The following is a 15,687-nucleotide window of genomic DNA, read 5'->3' as shown; positions in this document are numbered from 1 at the left end:
TCCTGCTGGTCTACGGTGGTATGAAAGTGTGAAAGTCACACCCTGGAAAAGTGACAAGTGCATGACTATCTTTTTTTCCTTGAGCTGATTGTGAACAAGTCTCTCTTTGCAAGGATTTTGTATGTTTGCATCAGGGTATCTTATATATATGCTGTTCATTGGTCACATTTGCACTACTGAATAGGCTGTTGTGTTCAGAGATTGGTAGGGACTTTTTGAGGAGAGGTTAGTCAGAGGCAGGTGAAAGTCTCTGCTGGAAAAAGCCTACAATTACAGGCTTTAATTTCTACTCTCCATTTCTGGATTTGAAGTGTGTCTTTCTACACTTCTCTCTGCCCTATCCCAGGCCTGTCAGGAGAGCAGAGGGGTACCGCAGTATCCTGGCCAGATGCTGCTGCTGAGGGATCTTCACTGACTCTGTATTTTCCACCAGTTAGTTCCGTGCCTCCTGGTCCAGGTGCTCCAGTGCCTGAGTGCAGAGCCATGAGTCCTGTCCCACTGAGCATTGGTTCTCAGAGCACTGGAGCTCTTCAGGAATGACAAATCATCAATCCATGTTGCTATTTTCTTTATCTAGATCTAATTGCTGTGCAAGCCTGTCTCTTCTGGGTGCCTTTTGAAGTTGCTTATTCTGAGCACTCAGCTGTCGTATTGTCCTGGGCTCTCAGGCCTTGTTTGGTGCTGGTTTTCTAACAGCAGGAACTTCTTTTCTCATGTGTGTTTGTCCCTGATTCCTTTATTTATTTGTGTACTGATTTTTTAAAGCCTCCATCCGAGCTTTTTTCCTTTCCTCTGAAACCATGAGGGTGACCTGCTATTAGCAAGCAGCCTGCTGCCTCAGTCGGGGGATGTTAGAGGACTGAGTCCATGCGGCTTTTTCTTCTTTCTCATACCCTTGCTCAGATGATGGTGGTGATTCCCGGCGTGATCTCGCTGCAGGCTTGGACTCCAAGGAATACTGCTTGTCGGACCGGGACATTGTGGAGGTGGTGAGGACAGAATATGTTTATACCCGCCCACCCCCATGGTCAGACACCCTTCCCACCATCCACGTCATTACACCCACCTACAGCCGGCCCGTACAGAAGGCAGAGCTGACGCGCCTGGCCAACACCCTCCTACACGTGCCGAACCTGCACTGGATCCTGGTGGAGGACTCACAGCGGCGTACGCCTCTCATCACCCGGCTGCTGCGGGACACGGGGCTTAACTACACCCACCTCAATGTGGAGACACCCCGCAACTACAAGCTGCGAGGAGACATGAGGGATCCCCGCATCCCCCGAGGGACCATGCAGAGGAACCTTGCCCTGAGATGGCTGAGAGAGACCTTTAACAAAAATAACAGCCAGCCTGGGATTGTTTACTTTGCTGATGATGATAACACCTACAGCCTGGAGCTCTTTGAGGAGGTAAGACCCTGCTGGGAGACCCCCATCTGGCTGAATACAGCAGATTAGCACGTGGGGTGTAAAAGATGCTGAGTACTGAGCTGAGGAGACGCTGTGTACATCTTCCTCTGAGCTCTGGATCAGTCTTGTCTGCAGTCCCACTGCAGCTGTCCTGAAGTTTTCTCTGGTGCTTGGTTACGGTGCTGCAAAGTGTGCGTTTCCCATTGTCAAAGGCATCCTGTGCGAAGTAACGGGAACCTCAGTTTATCCTGTGGCATGTGATCAGGAGGCAGATAGTTTTTACTGTAAAGGAAGCTAATGAGGAGCTGCCTTCCCCTGTGGGGAGCCTTGTTAGGGCTGGAATATTGCCTGCTCTCCGACGTGCCTGTGCAGAAGCACATGCCTAGCAAAAGAAACCTGACCCATCCTCCTTCCAATGCCCCCACTGGAGGAGGTTGCCAGCTAGTTCCTGATCTAATGTTATCCACCTTTCTTCTCCACCACCCCTATGTATTGCGCTCGGCTGTCTGTTAATTCATGTTTGTTCTTGTTTAAGGAGTCCCTGGGGTTTCCCTGCCTTGCTTGCTGTTTGCATTTGTTTGCTCTCATCCCAGAGTATCCGTTGGTTAAATTCTGTTAGCTGTGAAGAGCCTGGCACCGGCTCTGCACAGATCCCCAGCTGAGTGCCCTTTCATAGTTACACCTGAATGGTGTCAGCACAGTCGCAGCGCTTGCAGGACATCTTGTTCAGACATTCTTTGTGCGGTTGTCTCTGGGTTGCCACACATGCAAGGAGCAAGCTTGCTTCTCCTCCCAGAAAAGCAAAGCCCTTCATGCACTGCCGTGGAGTGGGCTGTCTCTCTGCTGGCAGATGTGTGCAGCACTCCCCTCTGGAGCTCTTCCTCTTGCAGCATCAAGGGACAGATGTTGTAAGTGATGGGGCTGAGATCTCAGCCTGGAAGTCTGCAGCTCCAGGAACTGGGATGGCAGGCTGAATTTCAGCATGTCCTGATAATCTTGTCGGGCTTGAGCAGGGAAAAGTTCCCATGTGCTTTCGCACCTTTGCTGTTTGTTCCACTCCTACTGGAGCCTTTCCCTGTCTGCAGGTTTGCAGTGGTCTTACAGTGCCAGGTACACTGTACCTCACTTGGCTTCCAGCTCAGAAATTACCTGTTCCCTTGCCCTCCTGAGGCTGAGCTCTTGCAGCAAGGGACAAGAAAGGAGGATTGCTTCCTTCCCGACCAGTTGCCAGTTTTCATACCAAGGATCTCCTATTTATTTGCTCCATACATGCCCCCTTTCCCTTCCCTGGTGGCTTTCACTTTAGCTTGGATAGCCACGCTTTTAAAGCTGAAAGCAAACTCAGACTGAACGTCTTTCTTCCACAGTCCCCTTTGAGGCTGGTTCTGGCAGCATCCAGAGACAGACACGACACATTAATAAAGCAGAAAGTGTTCCTTCGTTCACCCATGTGCCTTGCTCACAGAAGCGTCTCCTTTCTGATATGTAGCTGCAGTTAAGGTCACATGGAGCCAATGAAATGTGCTGTGAAATGCAGAAGACATGCACTATTGTTCCCTGTGGACAGGGGCTGCCTTTAGCATGTGTATAATGCAGAAGGGCAAGTGCCAAAGCTCTTCTGGTCTCATTCGCAGTAATTAGCAGTGATGAAATTAGCTCTGGGAGATCCCTGATCTAAGAGACTGGGCCGAGAGCAGAATGTGAGGCGGCGCCTGCCAGCAGAGCAGGACAGGGTACTGGGGGGTCAGTGGGCAGACTGGCATTCAAAGCATCTGCGTAGGCAAGTGCAGGTACTGAAGTGTCCCCTGATGGCTCCTATCTGTTTCTGTTGACTCCACAGGGAGTAGAGGCATCCAGTGTTGTTCCGCTGGGTAGCAGGAGCGGCTACAAAGCACCGTCCTGCATGCTGAGAGTTTCTAGAGAGGCTGCACTTCTCAGCTGTCCCTGAGGTTGTGGGCTACAGCTGCAGTGCCTCACTCTAAAGATGCTTTTAGCCTTTCTGTGGCTCATAGGTTGAGATTGCAGCTCAAACTCCTTAGCTTTCAGAGAAGGCACCTTTCTTCCTAGATACGCCATTCCTGCGTTTCCAGGTGGCCTTGGACAAGCTGCTTCCCTCCTCTGTGTCCTGATTTCCCCAGCTGTCCATGTGGAGGACTGATGCCCCACAGCTCTAAAGACTTCTGGACAGAAAACCACTCTTAAATCTCAGTTATGTTTATTATTGGCAGCTTTGGTTTTAGTGCTGAACTGGTGCCTGGTTCCATGGCTATCCATTACTATTGCTATTGTTAGTTGCCACTTTCCAAAGCACTTTGCTTCTACATCTCCAGGATGTGCATCCTTGTACAGGTGAGTAATGAGTTCTGCAGCTGGGTCCAAGCTGCAGAGGGTGTCTGGGAGCATAACCCAGGCTCCTAGCACTAGGCTTCGTGCTGAAGCTCAGGGACGTTCTGGGAGGACAGGACAGAGAGCAAGGGGAAGTCGTTCTGCTGGGGTGCCGGTTTGTGTGTTGGAAGTCGCATGCAGCCAATCCTTCTGTGTGCACCCACCATACCCTTCTCTTTCCTTGCCTCTAGATGCGCAGCACCAGAAAGGTGTCAGTGTGGCCAGTAGCCTTCGTCGGTGGCTTGCGCTACGAGTCACCCAAAGTGAACGCTGCAGGGAAGGTCTACGGCTGGAAAACCGTGTTCGACCCCCATCGCCCCTTTGCGATAGACATGGCGGGCTTTGCTGTGAACCTCAGACTGATTCTCCAGCGATCTCAGGCTTACTTCAAACTGCGAGGAGTGAAGGGAGGCTACCAAGAGAGCAGCCTGCTTCGGGAACTAGTGACCTTGAATGACCTTGAGCCAAAAGCTGCCAATTGCACTAAGGTACAGTCTTTTCCTCACACACACATGGGTTGTAAGGATTCACAGGTAGGGGAAAGCCCATTCAACCCCATCACTCAGAAATATAGTCTTCTCTCCGCTGTAACTGTTCCTCTTACATTACCTCTAGAAAATATCCTTATTATTTTCCAAATGGGCTTATCTGTGGCCTTGTTAATCCCCTGGAGCAGGGAATTCCATAGGTGAAATGTATGTTTGTTGCTTTATGTGAATTCCTGAGAAGGGGCTTTTGCATACCGGTACTCCTGTGATAAGCTAGCATCACATGAGATTTGGCCCTCTGGAACCCGTCTGAACTGTAACCCAGGAGTACCAGCCACGGTGTTTCCTGGCTGCACCAAGACTGTTCACACAATCACTGCCTTATTGCAACGTTTCCTTCTCCCTCTTAACTGCTGTGCAGTATCACTGTAGTTGTCCACAATAACCTGGATCTTTCTGTGTCAGAGATAATGTAAAAATGTTCTAATGCCTGGAATATTTCTCTGAGCTCTTTGAGGCTTCCAGAAAGCTTCATTCTGGGGGGGGTTTTACTGCTGTCAAATGACTGCTAATTATGTGACTGTACATGTGCCTAGGAGCCACCCGGTCACGGAGCAGGACCCCTATGTGCTAAATAACATAGAAACTCAGAACACAGTGATGGTTCTTGCCCTAAAGACTTCCCAGTCTAAGATGAGAGACAACAGATGGATATCTATCTGGAATGACAAGGGAGCATGCGAGAGACAATGAGACAACGCTGGTTAGTGTGACAGGCATCAATCATAGAACATCAGCAATAGTGTTGCTGTCAAGTGCTTTTGAAAGCTTTGTGTGTGGGTCCACTGAGCACTGCAGGTGTGGAGGGGTCCCCTCTGAGATCACAGACCCCTGTGTAGCACTCTCATGCCTTTGTCTGTAATAGGCACCAGCCAGTCTGATTTAGGGAGTCTTTATTGCTTAATTGTCCTAGAAGGATTATCCTTTTTTTGCAAATAAGCTGTTACTGCCAACAGACCCAGTGTTGGATCCAGGTCTCCATCCCTTTTTGGGATAGGAAAAATTTTTGAATAATACCCTTTGTCTCTGCTTTTCATCTGCACGACTCCACAGCCCCCAGCCACATCAAACACAGGGATCTCAATGTTCAGCAGTGCTCACGCAAGGAGTCCAGGAGTAAGAAAGAGGAGCTGAGGGGAAGGAGCAAATTTGTTTATTGTCTGATACCTGCCGTGCCTCAATTTTTAAATCTACATGTCTATGGTTATGGCTGTCCAGCACTGGGGTAAATAACACAGATGGTTTCCCAAGGGTGGGAAAAGAGATTGGATTAAAAGTAGATCTCTGTTCTCGGGCACTGCGTGCCCTACTAGCTGAAAAGAAAGGACTGGCTGGAAATAAGTGTGTTTCCAATAGGCCAAGGGAGATGCACAGGTTGCTTTTAGTCTGGTGTACAGAAGATTAGGGCTGTTTACTCCTTGACCAGTTATGCAATCTTTGGTATATTGTCCCTGCTGTAAATAACTATTGGAAAGAAGCTGTGTTAAAAGGCTGGGGATAGGAGGTGACAGTTGTGGAGGAACACATGGAGAAAGGAGAGGAAGGAAAAGGTTGTTTCCAGGCAGGAGGAAAAAAATGATGCTGTCAGACAGGCTACTGTGTCGGTGCTGTCACGCAAGAGCTGCAGGTCAGAGATGGAGAAGAAGCAGGAATTGCTGGCCAGGATTTGAAGCAGACTGCATTTCTTTTTTTGGCTAGGCTGTACGGATCTTACAAGGGTCCTTGTTGTAAACTGAATGCTGTCTGCTCCTGGCAAACTCTGAGTGCAGCTTTGCAGGCTGAGCTTTGCCTTTCTCCTTTTAGCTGATGCCAGCAGCCTCCATTTCCCAATTGCTGTTTTGCTCACCTGTTTGAAGAGGAGGAGAGTCCAGACAAGCAGCAGAGAAGGACAAAAGTAGGCTGTGGTCTGGGGTCCTCTTGCCCTGAAATCCAAGCACAGAATTCTTTCTCATTGTGCTAGTGTGCTCCCAGCAGTTGTCGTGATTTGCTTCTGTTAAGCATAACCATACTCCTGCTTTGCAGTGAGATTTACATTAAAAATTACTGTGTGCTCAGATACAGTCATTAAGGACGGATCAGAGAAGTATGTGAAATAAGCATAGACATCTGTTCTCAAAAAATGCTGCCTTCCCTGTGTGCAGTGCTGATATTTGTAATATTTATCAGAATTCAACCCACAAATGCACGCTTCTGCAGGAAGCTTAAGCTTTTGCCAAAGACATATATCCTGCTTATTCTCTTTGATTTGGGAACAGCCCAAAATGAAGGAGAAAATTAAGGAAGTCAGTATTAATTGCTGAGGAGAAAGGAGAGAGTTATCCCTCCTTATCAGGAGGGAAGGGTTGATTTATACTGGAGTTGTAAGAAAACAAGGCTTTGCAAGCGTGCTATGTATTTCTGTGTTCTGCTGCTTCTGCATTTCCCTACGCACACCCCAAAGCAAGCCATGCTCTTTTCAATCCATTGACACAGGATAGAGGTCTGAGATTCTGTATTCCCATAAGGTAGGTGTAACTGGAACATATTCTGCCCTGCATTTTCTGTTAACACCTGAGGAAACAAGCTGCAGTGTGCTCAACCAGGGAACCCTTAAAGGACAGCGACTTCGAGTGGCCCCAGCTATTGAGAAAACCTCAGCTTGGGCTGGCGCAAGAGAGCAGACCACAAAATACAAGGTCATTGGAAATGAGGCTGCTCCTGGAGCCGCTTGTATCTCCAGGGAGATAGGCATAGGTACGTTTCGTTGGGTGAGACAGGCTTTTGTGCGCTCAGGTGGTCTTGGTAGCAATTCACTGGGATTGAAGCTTCCTGCTCTCTCCTTATCTCTTGGCTGAGTCAGATCTGAGATTAAATCTGCGGGTTAGCAGCTCGGTGTTTAGGTGGATGTTGTGAAAGGGAACCAGCTGGCAGCTTTGCGCTGGCCTGGGAACGGCTGTCTCTGAGCCTTACAGGCAGGGCGCGTGTGGACACTGTTAAATGCCACAGTCAGTATAAGCAGTTGCTCTCAGACACAGGCCAGAGAACAGGGAGCAGAGAGAGCTCTCCCAGCAGTACCTGAACCACACACCAACACTGTGGCTACCGTGGGTCTTGGAACTGGCTCTGCGAGGGGAGTAAATCCTTGTGCATATGGAGGAGACCAAGCTTTTGGGCCCAGCAGCAGCCAAGAAATTGCACACCAAAAGGAAACCAGAACTGGCTGCTTTGTGGTATCACAGATCTAAAACAGCTAAAACTGGCACAGAGTGGGCAGGAGAGAGGGAAAATGTCAGCCTAAGGCAAGAAGGCTTGAAAAGGAATACTTCGCTTCCTCCTGATTTTATCCTGTGGTGCTACAGACAGCAGGCAGGGGAATCAGCTTCGTGAGCTCTTTATATTCCTTGCCTTTCAGGGACTGAGCAGCAGGGTACCGATGGAGCAGACCTGTCTTCTTTTGGGTTAGATTGTTCCTGAGACTGGGCTCCTCTTTTCGTGTGGGTTTGTGACCAGTGGTTTGCAGTGAGCATTCAGTATCCTGGCTGCTACGTGACAGCACTTCGTTGATTAAGCTTCATGTGCACAGTGAAGACACCAGTGCTGGAGCTGTTGATTTTTACGACATACATGCAGAACTTGGAGGGTTCTTTTGGCCTTGTCTTGTCCTGATTAGTCACCAGAGCTGCTGTGGCAATGCCATCACCTGTACCACAACACAAAGCTGGAATTTACGTCAGAGTAGTTAGGGTTTTGCAGCACTTTCTGCCTGCATGCTCCATGGTGGACCTTCAGATCTGTGCTGCAACTGCAATAGCTCAAATTAGACCGCTGTAACCCTTTCTTCTCTTATAGCCTTGTATGTTTTGCCTATAATATCCATCACAAAGCACAGATCTTTAAGTTGGTGTAACTGCACAGTTGAAGATAGCTGTTTGAGCTCTGGCTCTTTTAATAGCAGTGGCCACTATTCTCTTGACATATGAGAAAAGCAAGAGTTATAGGGAGAAGCAATCTTTATTTTTTTGCAATGGATGTGCTTTTGTGAGAAGAGGGCCTCCACAATGCCTAAGAGAGCCTGCAGAAATTTGGTTTAGCACGAGCTGAGAAGAAGCAAATCTGTTGTTTCAGCTTGGTGTTTCTTTTTCTTCACATTGTGCAGCCTCCATTTCAAATAACAATTATTGAAACCCTCCACAGAGGGTCTGTGTGCTTGAAATCCTGTGACTCCCTCCAACTCTAGGTCGACTTGCCTGTTTGCTTTTTAATTTCCTGTTAGAAGACAATGAAGAAGCCTGCTATGGAGATGAATCTTTGTAATCTCTTAGATCTGTTTTGAGTCCTGTGATTCTGGATGGCGAGGCTGTAAATGATTGGAACTCTTTTGCAGTAGCAGAGATTTTTAAAGGGGACTCTCTCAGGTGACTTATATGAAACCAATGTTCAGGGGAAGTCAGGCACCTGGTCCCCCTCACTGTTTACTCCTTTGCAAGCTGTACTTTTTGCACAAGCCAAAGCTTCCTTGAGGCATAAAACAAACACACTGCTTGTGGAAAAAATCAAGCAACTGGCTGAGAGGAAAAGCGGGTGTTTCTGTACTAAATGGTGATCTCCCTCCCACATTAAAGAACACAGCATGAAAAATGGTAGAAGCTGCTGTATCAAGCTGCAAACTGAAATTGGTCCATTTTAGTTAAATTAATGTAACTGTCTTTTGGGGGACTTGTAACAATGCAAAAGTGGGATCCAGTTTAAAGAAAAGCTACTAATTTGTAGTTGTGGTCTTCTGTTTATGGAGTATGTGGTTAGAGTTGTTTAAGTGTGAGTCCTATTCCTGGCAGAGTGTAACCCTTGGCCATCAGCAGGGTTGAATGTTTGTGTGTCAGAAGTGGAAAGAGCTCTTACCTGCTCCCGCTTGAAAGCAGAATTGGCTACAAGATTTTTCTAGCACCTGGGCTGCATTAAGGTTTATACATTCTGTTTGTTGGATGAGGAGTCTGTAACTGATGCTTGCATAGCACTGAGCCACTCGTACAGACCTGTTTGGTTTTGCCTTTTCATAGGAAAGTAACGCAGTAATTGCAGCAGCGTTGCTGCAGTGGGTGAGCAGGACTACAATAAAGGCTAACTTTGATGAGCGGGCTCTGAAGTGGTTGCGGGGGAGCGATGAAATATTTTTTTGGACCCACTCCAGACAGCAGTTGGTCTCTACTGCCTTAGTATTAGCAGGTGAGATTTAAGCCCTGCACAGGAGGTGACTGCTCACATCAGAGAAAAATTTGGTCAAACAGCTTCTTGGGAAGGTGGGGGTGCTCCTGTTTAACCACAAGGGTTTGAAAAGTGCTTTGTTCATCCTTTAGAAACAGAACATGCCCTCGTTTCTCAGAAAAGCAGGGACTGGGTATGAAATGGTTTGCAGATACTTAGATTAAATGTGCAGAGTATTGTCATAGCAACAAGAGGGAAACCCCCGCAAGGTAGGAAATATCAACGCGAACAGGTGAAGGGAAGCAGGAAACTGGAGCTTTGAAGGGATGAAGCTGCTCCCAGCAATCCAGGTTCTAGGAGCAAAGCAATAAGTATAATTGAGTCTAGTGAGGACAGAGTATTTTAAACAGCTTCCAGAACTGTCTGTGCCAGCAGTATAGCACAGCTACTAGAAACTATTTACCTGTAATACTTCCCCCCCAAATGTTAGACCACCTCTTCAATTTGTATTTTTTCCAGTACTCCTCCACAGATGTTGATCTATATTAAACTTTGCTGCCAACACTGAGCAAAGCTTTTAGTAGAAGCTTCAGTTCTGTTTTAAGCAAGTTGGAGAGGGGCTGTAAAGTAATGCAGTGTATTGTACCTGGTACAGAATAGTGCATGGCAGCGTAGGGCCAGCATTTCAAAGGAAATATGTATGGGGCTTTTGAGGTCATACGGTAGTCTAATGCTAGCTGGGTTACGAAAGGTCTGTGTACAGCCCAGAGCATGTGGGAGGAAGGGAGCGTTCTGTAACCAGCTCTTGGATCTTGCAGCTCTGAGACAGCAGAGGTTGCAACAAAACTGGAGCAGCAGTAAGTACTTCTTAGATCAGTGTCACTCCCACATCTTTTTAGGGCCTTGAAAGAATTTAAAGGTGAAAAAGAAGTGATAGTGAGGTTAGGGAGCAGACTAATGTCTTCCCCCCAAAAACGGATTTTCAGAGATGCACTGAAAAATTAATTTTAGTATGTCACACAACCAAAGGCAGTGGTGACTACTGGAACAGCTGGTGGTATTCAGTATAACTGCCTCTTCCCTCTGATGCAGGAGTCATGATGTGGCCTCAAGTGGCAAGAATTTGCATTTCCACTCTGATCCTAGCAAGTGACTCCACACTGGCCAAGGATGTAGTAACACGATAACCAAGAACCAGAGTAAGGAACTTGGTCTATGGGGAAACATGTGTGTGATTGTCTGGTTATGAAGGAACTGCCTTACACTGTTGAAAACGTTGATGAGCCTTTCGAGGAAGATGGTTGATAACTACATGGAAGGAGCAGGTTAATGTCCCACGACAGAACACTGTAAAATGGGTAATTTCTGTGCACTGTGCATTTTGGATAGCAGTAGGCTTGCCTAAATGAAGTTTTATGCAAACCTCCTTTCAGCTGTGAATGCACCATTAGGCTCCAGGGTAGATGGTTAAATTGCACTATTGATTTAATGTGCAAGAATGTTTGTTAGTGCAGTGAAGAGGTGCAGCTAATGACTTCTTTTGGCTTCTTCAGATTTTAGTCTGGCATACGAGGACAGAAAAGCCTGTGCTGGTGAATGAGGGGAAGAAAGGATTCACAGATCCCAATGTGGAAATCTGACCCTGCGGGGCTGAATGGAGACCAACACCAGGTAAGAGCTCATATTTTTGAACAGTGATGAGAAGCAACAGTAAAAAAGGAAAATACTAGACAATGACAGGAAATAAGAGCTCTTTTAAGTGTGCTTTTTAATTTCCATTTTTCACATCTCTGACTTTCCCTTACTGCAAAACTTCTTGAGGCCATTAGTTAATCTCTCTTTATCTTTAGACAAGCTCTTAAAAGGGTAAATACCTGGTGAGAAGGTGGGGGAACAGGGAGTGAGAGCTTAGGCAGAAGCGGCATTGTTAAAAAAACAAACCTTGGTCTAAACAAGAAGGTTACCTTATTAACTATACTGATCTAGCTAAAGCACAAGGGTGAGGGATGTGGATTCAGCCACCTGCAAACACCTGAGGAAAGCTAAGGCTGTATCAGTGAAAGCATTTTTAAGTCGGGCAGAAGCTTTCACTAAGAGAATTTAATTTATATCCACATCAAAGCCACACAAAGTCAGTGACAAGTAAGGGAGGGTGTGGATTAAACCCCACATGAGGTAAGGTGAGCATGTAGTGTCTCCTTCAGTGGAAAGGAGGAAAGAACACACACATTGATGGCTGACTTTCTGCTCATTTGTTCATGTCTTGACTTCCCACCTTTAATTACCTGAGCATCCTGGTGTGTTTAGTCTTCTGTATTTTGAGAGTGCACTCTGCAGCTGGTTTGCTAGAGTGAAGGATGGGCTATTCGCTCATATCTGCATCCAGACTATGTTGCCTCTCTTCATTATTATGGGAGGAAACAGTAAATGCACAACTCCCTTTAACTGGAGTGTAGAACCAGGCCTGGAGAGGAGAGAAGGCTGCTGCTTGTTTTCTTTTCCTCTCGAATACAGAGAAGTAAGAGCAGCAAAGGAAAGGGGTAGATTTGCTCAGCAGCGGTATATTTTTAACAGTAACGAGCTCTTATAGCACATTCCTTAGGGCTAACTGGATGGAGCCCTGCCTGCTGCAGTGGCCTGCCTTTGCAGCCCGTTGGCAGGACAGTAGAGGAAAGCCTGTACTGCATATCTGCACTATGTATAGCAGCTTTGCAGAGAGGCCATAGCTCTTTAGCGCTGTCACAACTGCTTTTCACCAACACCCAGTTGCCTAGCAGCCGTACTCACAGATCTGCAATCTGAGATGGGTTTTGGGATTGTTCCAAGGGGTGGCAGCTAACTGCAGCGAGGCAGAAGGGTAATATACATGCTGGTTGTGTCTCTGTTGCAGATTTCTTCATGCACAGCCTGCAAGGTTCCTCTCCACGGCACACAACCAGCCAGACGTGCAGTAGCCAGAACCTCTGCTGACTTCCAAGAGTTTTAGCGTACTGAAAACAAGCAACGCTGCATACATAAACTACCCAAATTCCCCTGCCCTTCCTCCTGGACTCTGAGCAGAACCAGATGCTCTGGAGGTGGAGAAAAAGCACAGAAAATACAGGACTGACACCAACTTCAGTACAAGACCAGCTGCCTCGCGAGATGCTTGGTTTGGGAGAAGTGCATGCAAGGCATGATGCACTGAAGACACAGCCCAGCTGGAATGGTAGTCTAGACTGAGGGGGCTGTTTTACAGGACCTGAAAGCAAGGGTGAGAATGCCCACAGGAGCGTGTTGGCCCCTGATGACTTGTTTTTCCCGAGACACACGTACCTTGTGGCTATGTGTGCAACAGCCTAAGCAGCTCTCTGTTCATGGAGGGGACAGCTGCCTTCTGAGATGGCACCTTAGCCCTTAATTTTAAACCTACTTTAATCAGTGTTTATTACGCTGCACAAGACAGGAAGGTTTTGGGGGAGGGTGAAAAGCAAGGCAGGTTAGAACAAACCCATCAAGTATCTCTGTTCTCTTTGTATTCCCTCTCCTTTCCCTTCATTAGTTTCATGGTTTAGAGGGCACTCTGACAGACCTCTATGTTCCTGGATGGAGTTATGTTTACAGCATGTGGTTCTCTATTCATCCATGCTAAAATAATTGGAAATGGGTTTTAATGAGATTGCTGCAGCCATACACCGTCATACTTCATCCAGGCTCAGATCTTGGTTCTGTTTAGCTCTAATTTGGTTCACATGAGCATTAGGTGTGGGATTCTCTGAAGGGTGCTCCTACAATAAAGCCAAATTTCCACTCTTAAAAAATAAAGTGCTTAAAACTAGGGATTGAATGATAAAAGCTGGTTTTAGTGCATTTACCATTCTACTGGAATATATCCTTCAGTCCTAGCCCCTTTTTCAGGGCCATGCCATGCTACTGCAGAGGTACTGGCATGAAAAGCCACGCCGGAGCAGTTGGAGAGTTAACTTCTGATGGATAGAGCAGCACCCTTGTAAAGGGGATCCTGTGCTTAGTGCTCTGTTTCTTCAGCACCCGGCTTGAGGTAGGTTGAAAAACTATCTATGTGGAACATTAGTCGCCTCTTCCCTGTTCTGTAACATCAAAAGACCTGAGATAGCATTGACGAAAGGGTGTTCTCTGATGAAACTGTATTTTGCTTCTCAGTGAGAGACACAGGACTGAGCAATGCAGAAGAGGAACCTGGGTGCTACTACCTTGGTTGACTCTCTATTTGAGATTGACAAACTTGCTGAGGAAGAAATTGAGGTACAACCTACCCCTTCTCCCCACCTCTAGCCTCTTTTAAAAAACTCCAAATTTACCCCCCCCTTCATAGTTGTTGTCAAACCTTTGATCAACCCCCACTGTCCCAATTCTTTCAAAAAGGTCTGAAGCACAATTTTACCTTTGAATTGAGGGAAAATGTAATCCTGGAAATAGACTTGGTTATTTTTAGCCCTAACACATAGAACTATTAAAATGCTATAGATTTGATTGTTAGCTTCACAGTGCAGAAGTCTCCCCTTGGACTAATGACATTGTGTATTGCCTAATATTTAAAATGAAGTATTTTTTTTGTAAGTTATTTTCTCCCACTGTATATCAAAACCATTGGGGAAAAGTTGCATTCTTTAGTTCCCAGTCATAGAAGCCTGGCTACGTAGCCTTTGCAAAAATGTTCCTTTAGAGGCAGTGGCTGAAGCGCTACTTGGATAGAAAGCATTTATGCTACTGGCCGCTGGCAGCTCTACGGCAACGGGCATTGCTATCTTGTATTAAAACGGTAGCTCTCTGCACTCAAGCAGATTTATTCTGTTATTGTACTAGCCTTCCAAGTTCACTTCAGTCTGCAAACCCTAGAGTGGAAAGAGACATTTTTAAAGGACTACAATGTTTTCATAACACTTAAATAGTTTCCAGCTGATGTCCTCTCCTAGCTGCATGTTTTGTTTCACTGATCTTAATTCCAGTCCCTGCTGGGTTGCAACCTTCCCTCCTTGGAAGGAAATAACTTCCAGAAAAATGCAAAGGATTGAGTCCTGAACACAAACCCTGCATATACACTCCACTCTCCTCAAAGTTGGTTACAGAAACCTGGGCCCTTCCAACTTGCACAGAGGCTACCGTGGTCCTCAGGAGCAGAGATACGTACATTCAATAAGACCAGCTCTGGCCAGGATGGAGTGTATTACAGCTGCACTGTCTGTTCTCAGTTTTAAACAAATTGTATTTAAATTTGTTAAATAAAATTATGGTTTCTAAGAGCCAGAATACCCCAAAACTCCATTATCAGAGACAGTGCACATGTTTGGTGTTTCTTTCATAGCCTGAATCCTCTGGTTACTGGAACAGAAAGCAGGGGCTGAGTGACTTCGCGGAGATTCTGAACAGATTTGCAGCTTGAATTTGATCTCTTCCTCCCCCTAAAGAGATGGCAGCTCCTCAGTGACTGCGGAGCTGGTGAGTTAAAAAAAACACATCATGTTTTCCTAAATCCTCTGTTTCTGTTTTGAGGGACAAAAAGAAAAAAAGAAAACAGAACTCAAGATCCCAAGATTTCATAGCAGGTTTAACCAGAAAGTGCAGATGTGCTCTCCCATTTGCAACTATGTATGCAACCCCTTTACTTCTATTCCAACCAAAATCTGATCCCTGCCTATTTTACAAGGGAGAATGTCATCTTTAGGTAATTCACAGTGAGAGCAGGGGTGGAGGGATGACTGGAAGACTAGCTTGTCCTTTTCTCCTCCTTGGAAGTTCGTATTCCTGCCTGGCCTGAAACATAAAGATGTTTGATAGAGGACAAAACACATTTCACATTTTAAAACTTTTTTTTTTTCCTTTTTGAGAGAGAGACAACCTCCATAGTCAAACTTAGTGGGAAAAAAAGCCCGAATTAAAGTCATTTGACAACCAACTTGGCTTCCAACAAGTGAACAAGTAATGGCTTCTTTGCAGAGTGAGTTGCTAATTTCTCCCTGGAAGCACAACAATATGGTTTTCCACACCTGGTTACTCACACGTTGACCAACTATTTTCTCACTATCTAATTATAAAAATGAGGAGGCCAGTAATAACACATTTTAAAAGTCACTGGAGAGCTGAGCTCAGCTTTCAGTTCACATGGCTTCAGTTCTTTCTCTCTCTCTCTCTCTCTCTCTCGT

General features: G+C 46.3%; 1 protein-coding gene across 1 annotated transcript in view; it reads left to right on the top strand.

Annotated features, from left to right (window-relative positions):
* Positions 1 to 13,318, top strand: part of B3GAT1 (beta-1,3-glucuronyltransferase 1) — a 36,837-nt gene extending 23,519 nt beyond the window's left edge. Inside the window, exons 4-8 of the mRNA XM_010297098.1 lie at positions 904 to 1,412; positions 3,989 to 4,285; positions 11,080 to 11,197; positions 11,409 to 11,411; positions 12,417 to 13,318. Of these exons, the coding sequence (XP_010295400.1) occupies positions 904 to 1,412; positions 3,989 to 4,285; positions 11,080 to 11,166 (893 nt within the window). The 3' untranslated portion in view covers positions 11,167 to 11,197; positions 11,409 to 11,411; positions 12,417 to 13,318. The remainder of the gene's footprint in view (positions 1 to 903; positions 1,413 to 3,988; positions 4,286 to 11,079; positions 11,198 to 11,408; positions 11,412 to 12,416) is intronic.
* The last annotated feature ends 2,369 nt before the right edge of the window (positions 13,319 to 15,687 follow it).

This window comes from Phaethon lepturus, unplaced genomic scaffold (genome assembly GCF_000687285.1).
Source record: "Phaethon lepturus isolate BGI_N335 unplaced genomic scaffold, ASM68728v1 scaffold2771, whole genome shotgun sequence".
Classification (NCBI taxonomy): domain Eukaryota; kingdom Metazoa; phylum Chordata; class Aves; order Phaethontiformes; family Phaethontidae; genus Phaethon; species Phaethon lepturus.
This window is presented reverse-complemented; position numbering and strand designations above follow the sequence as displayed.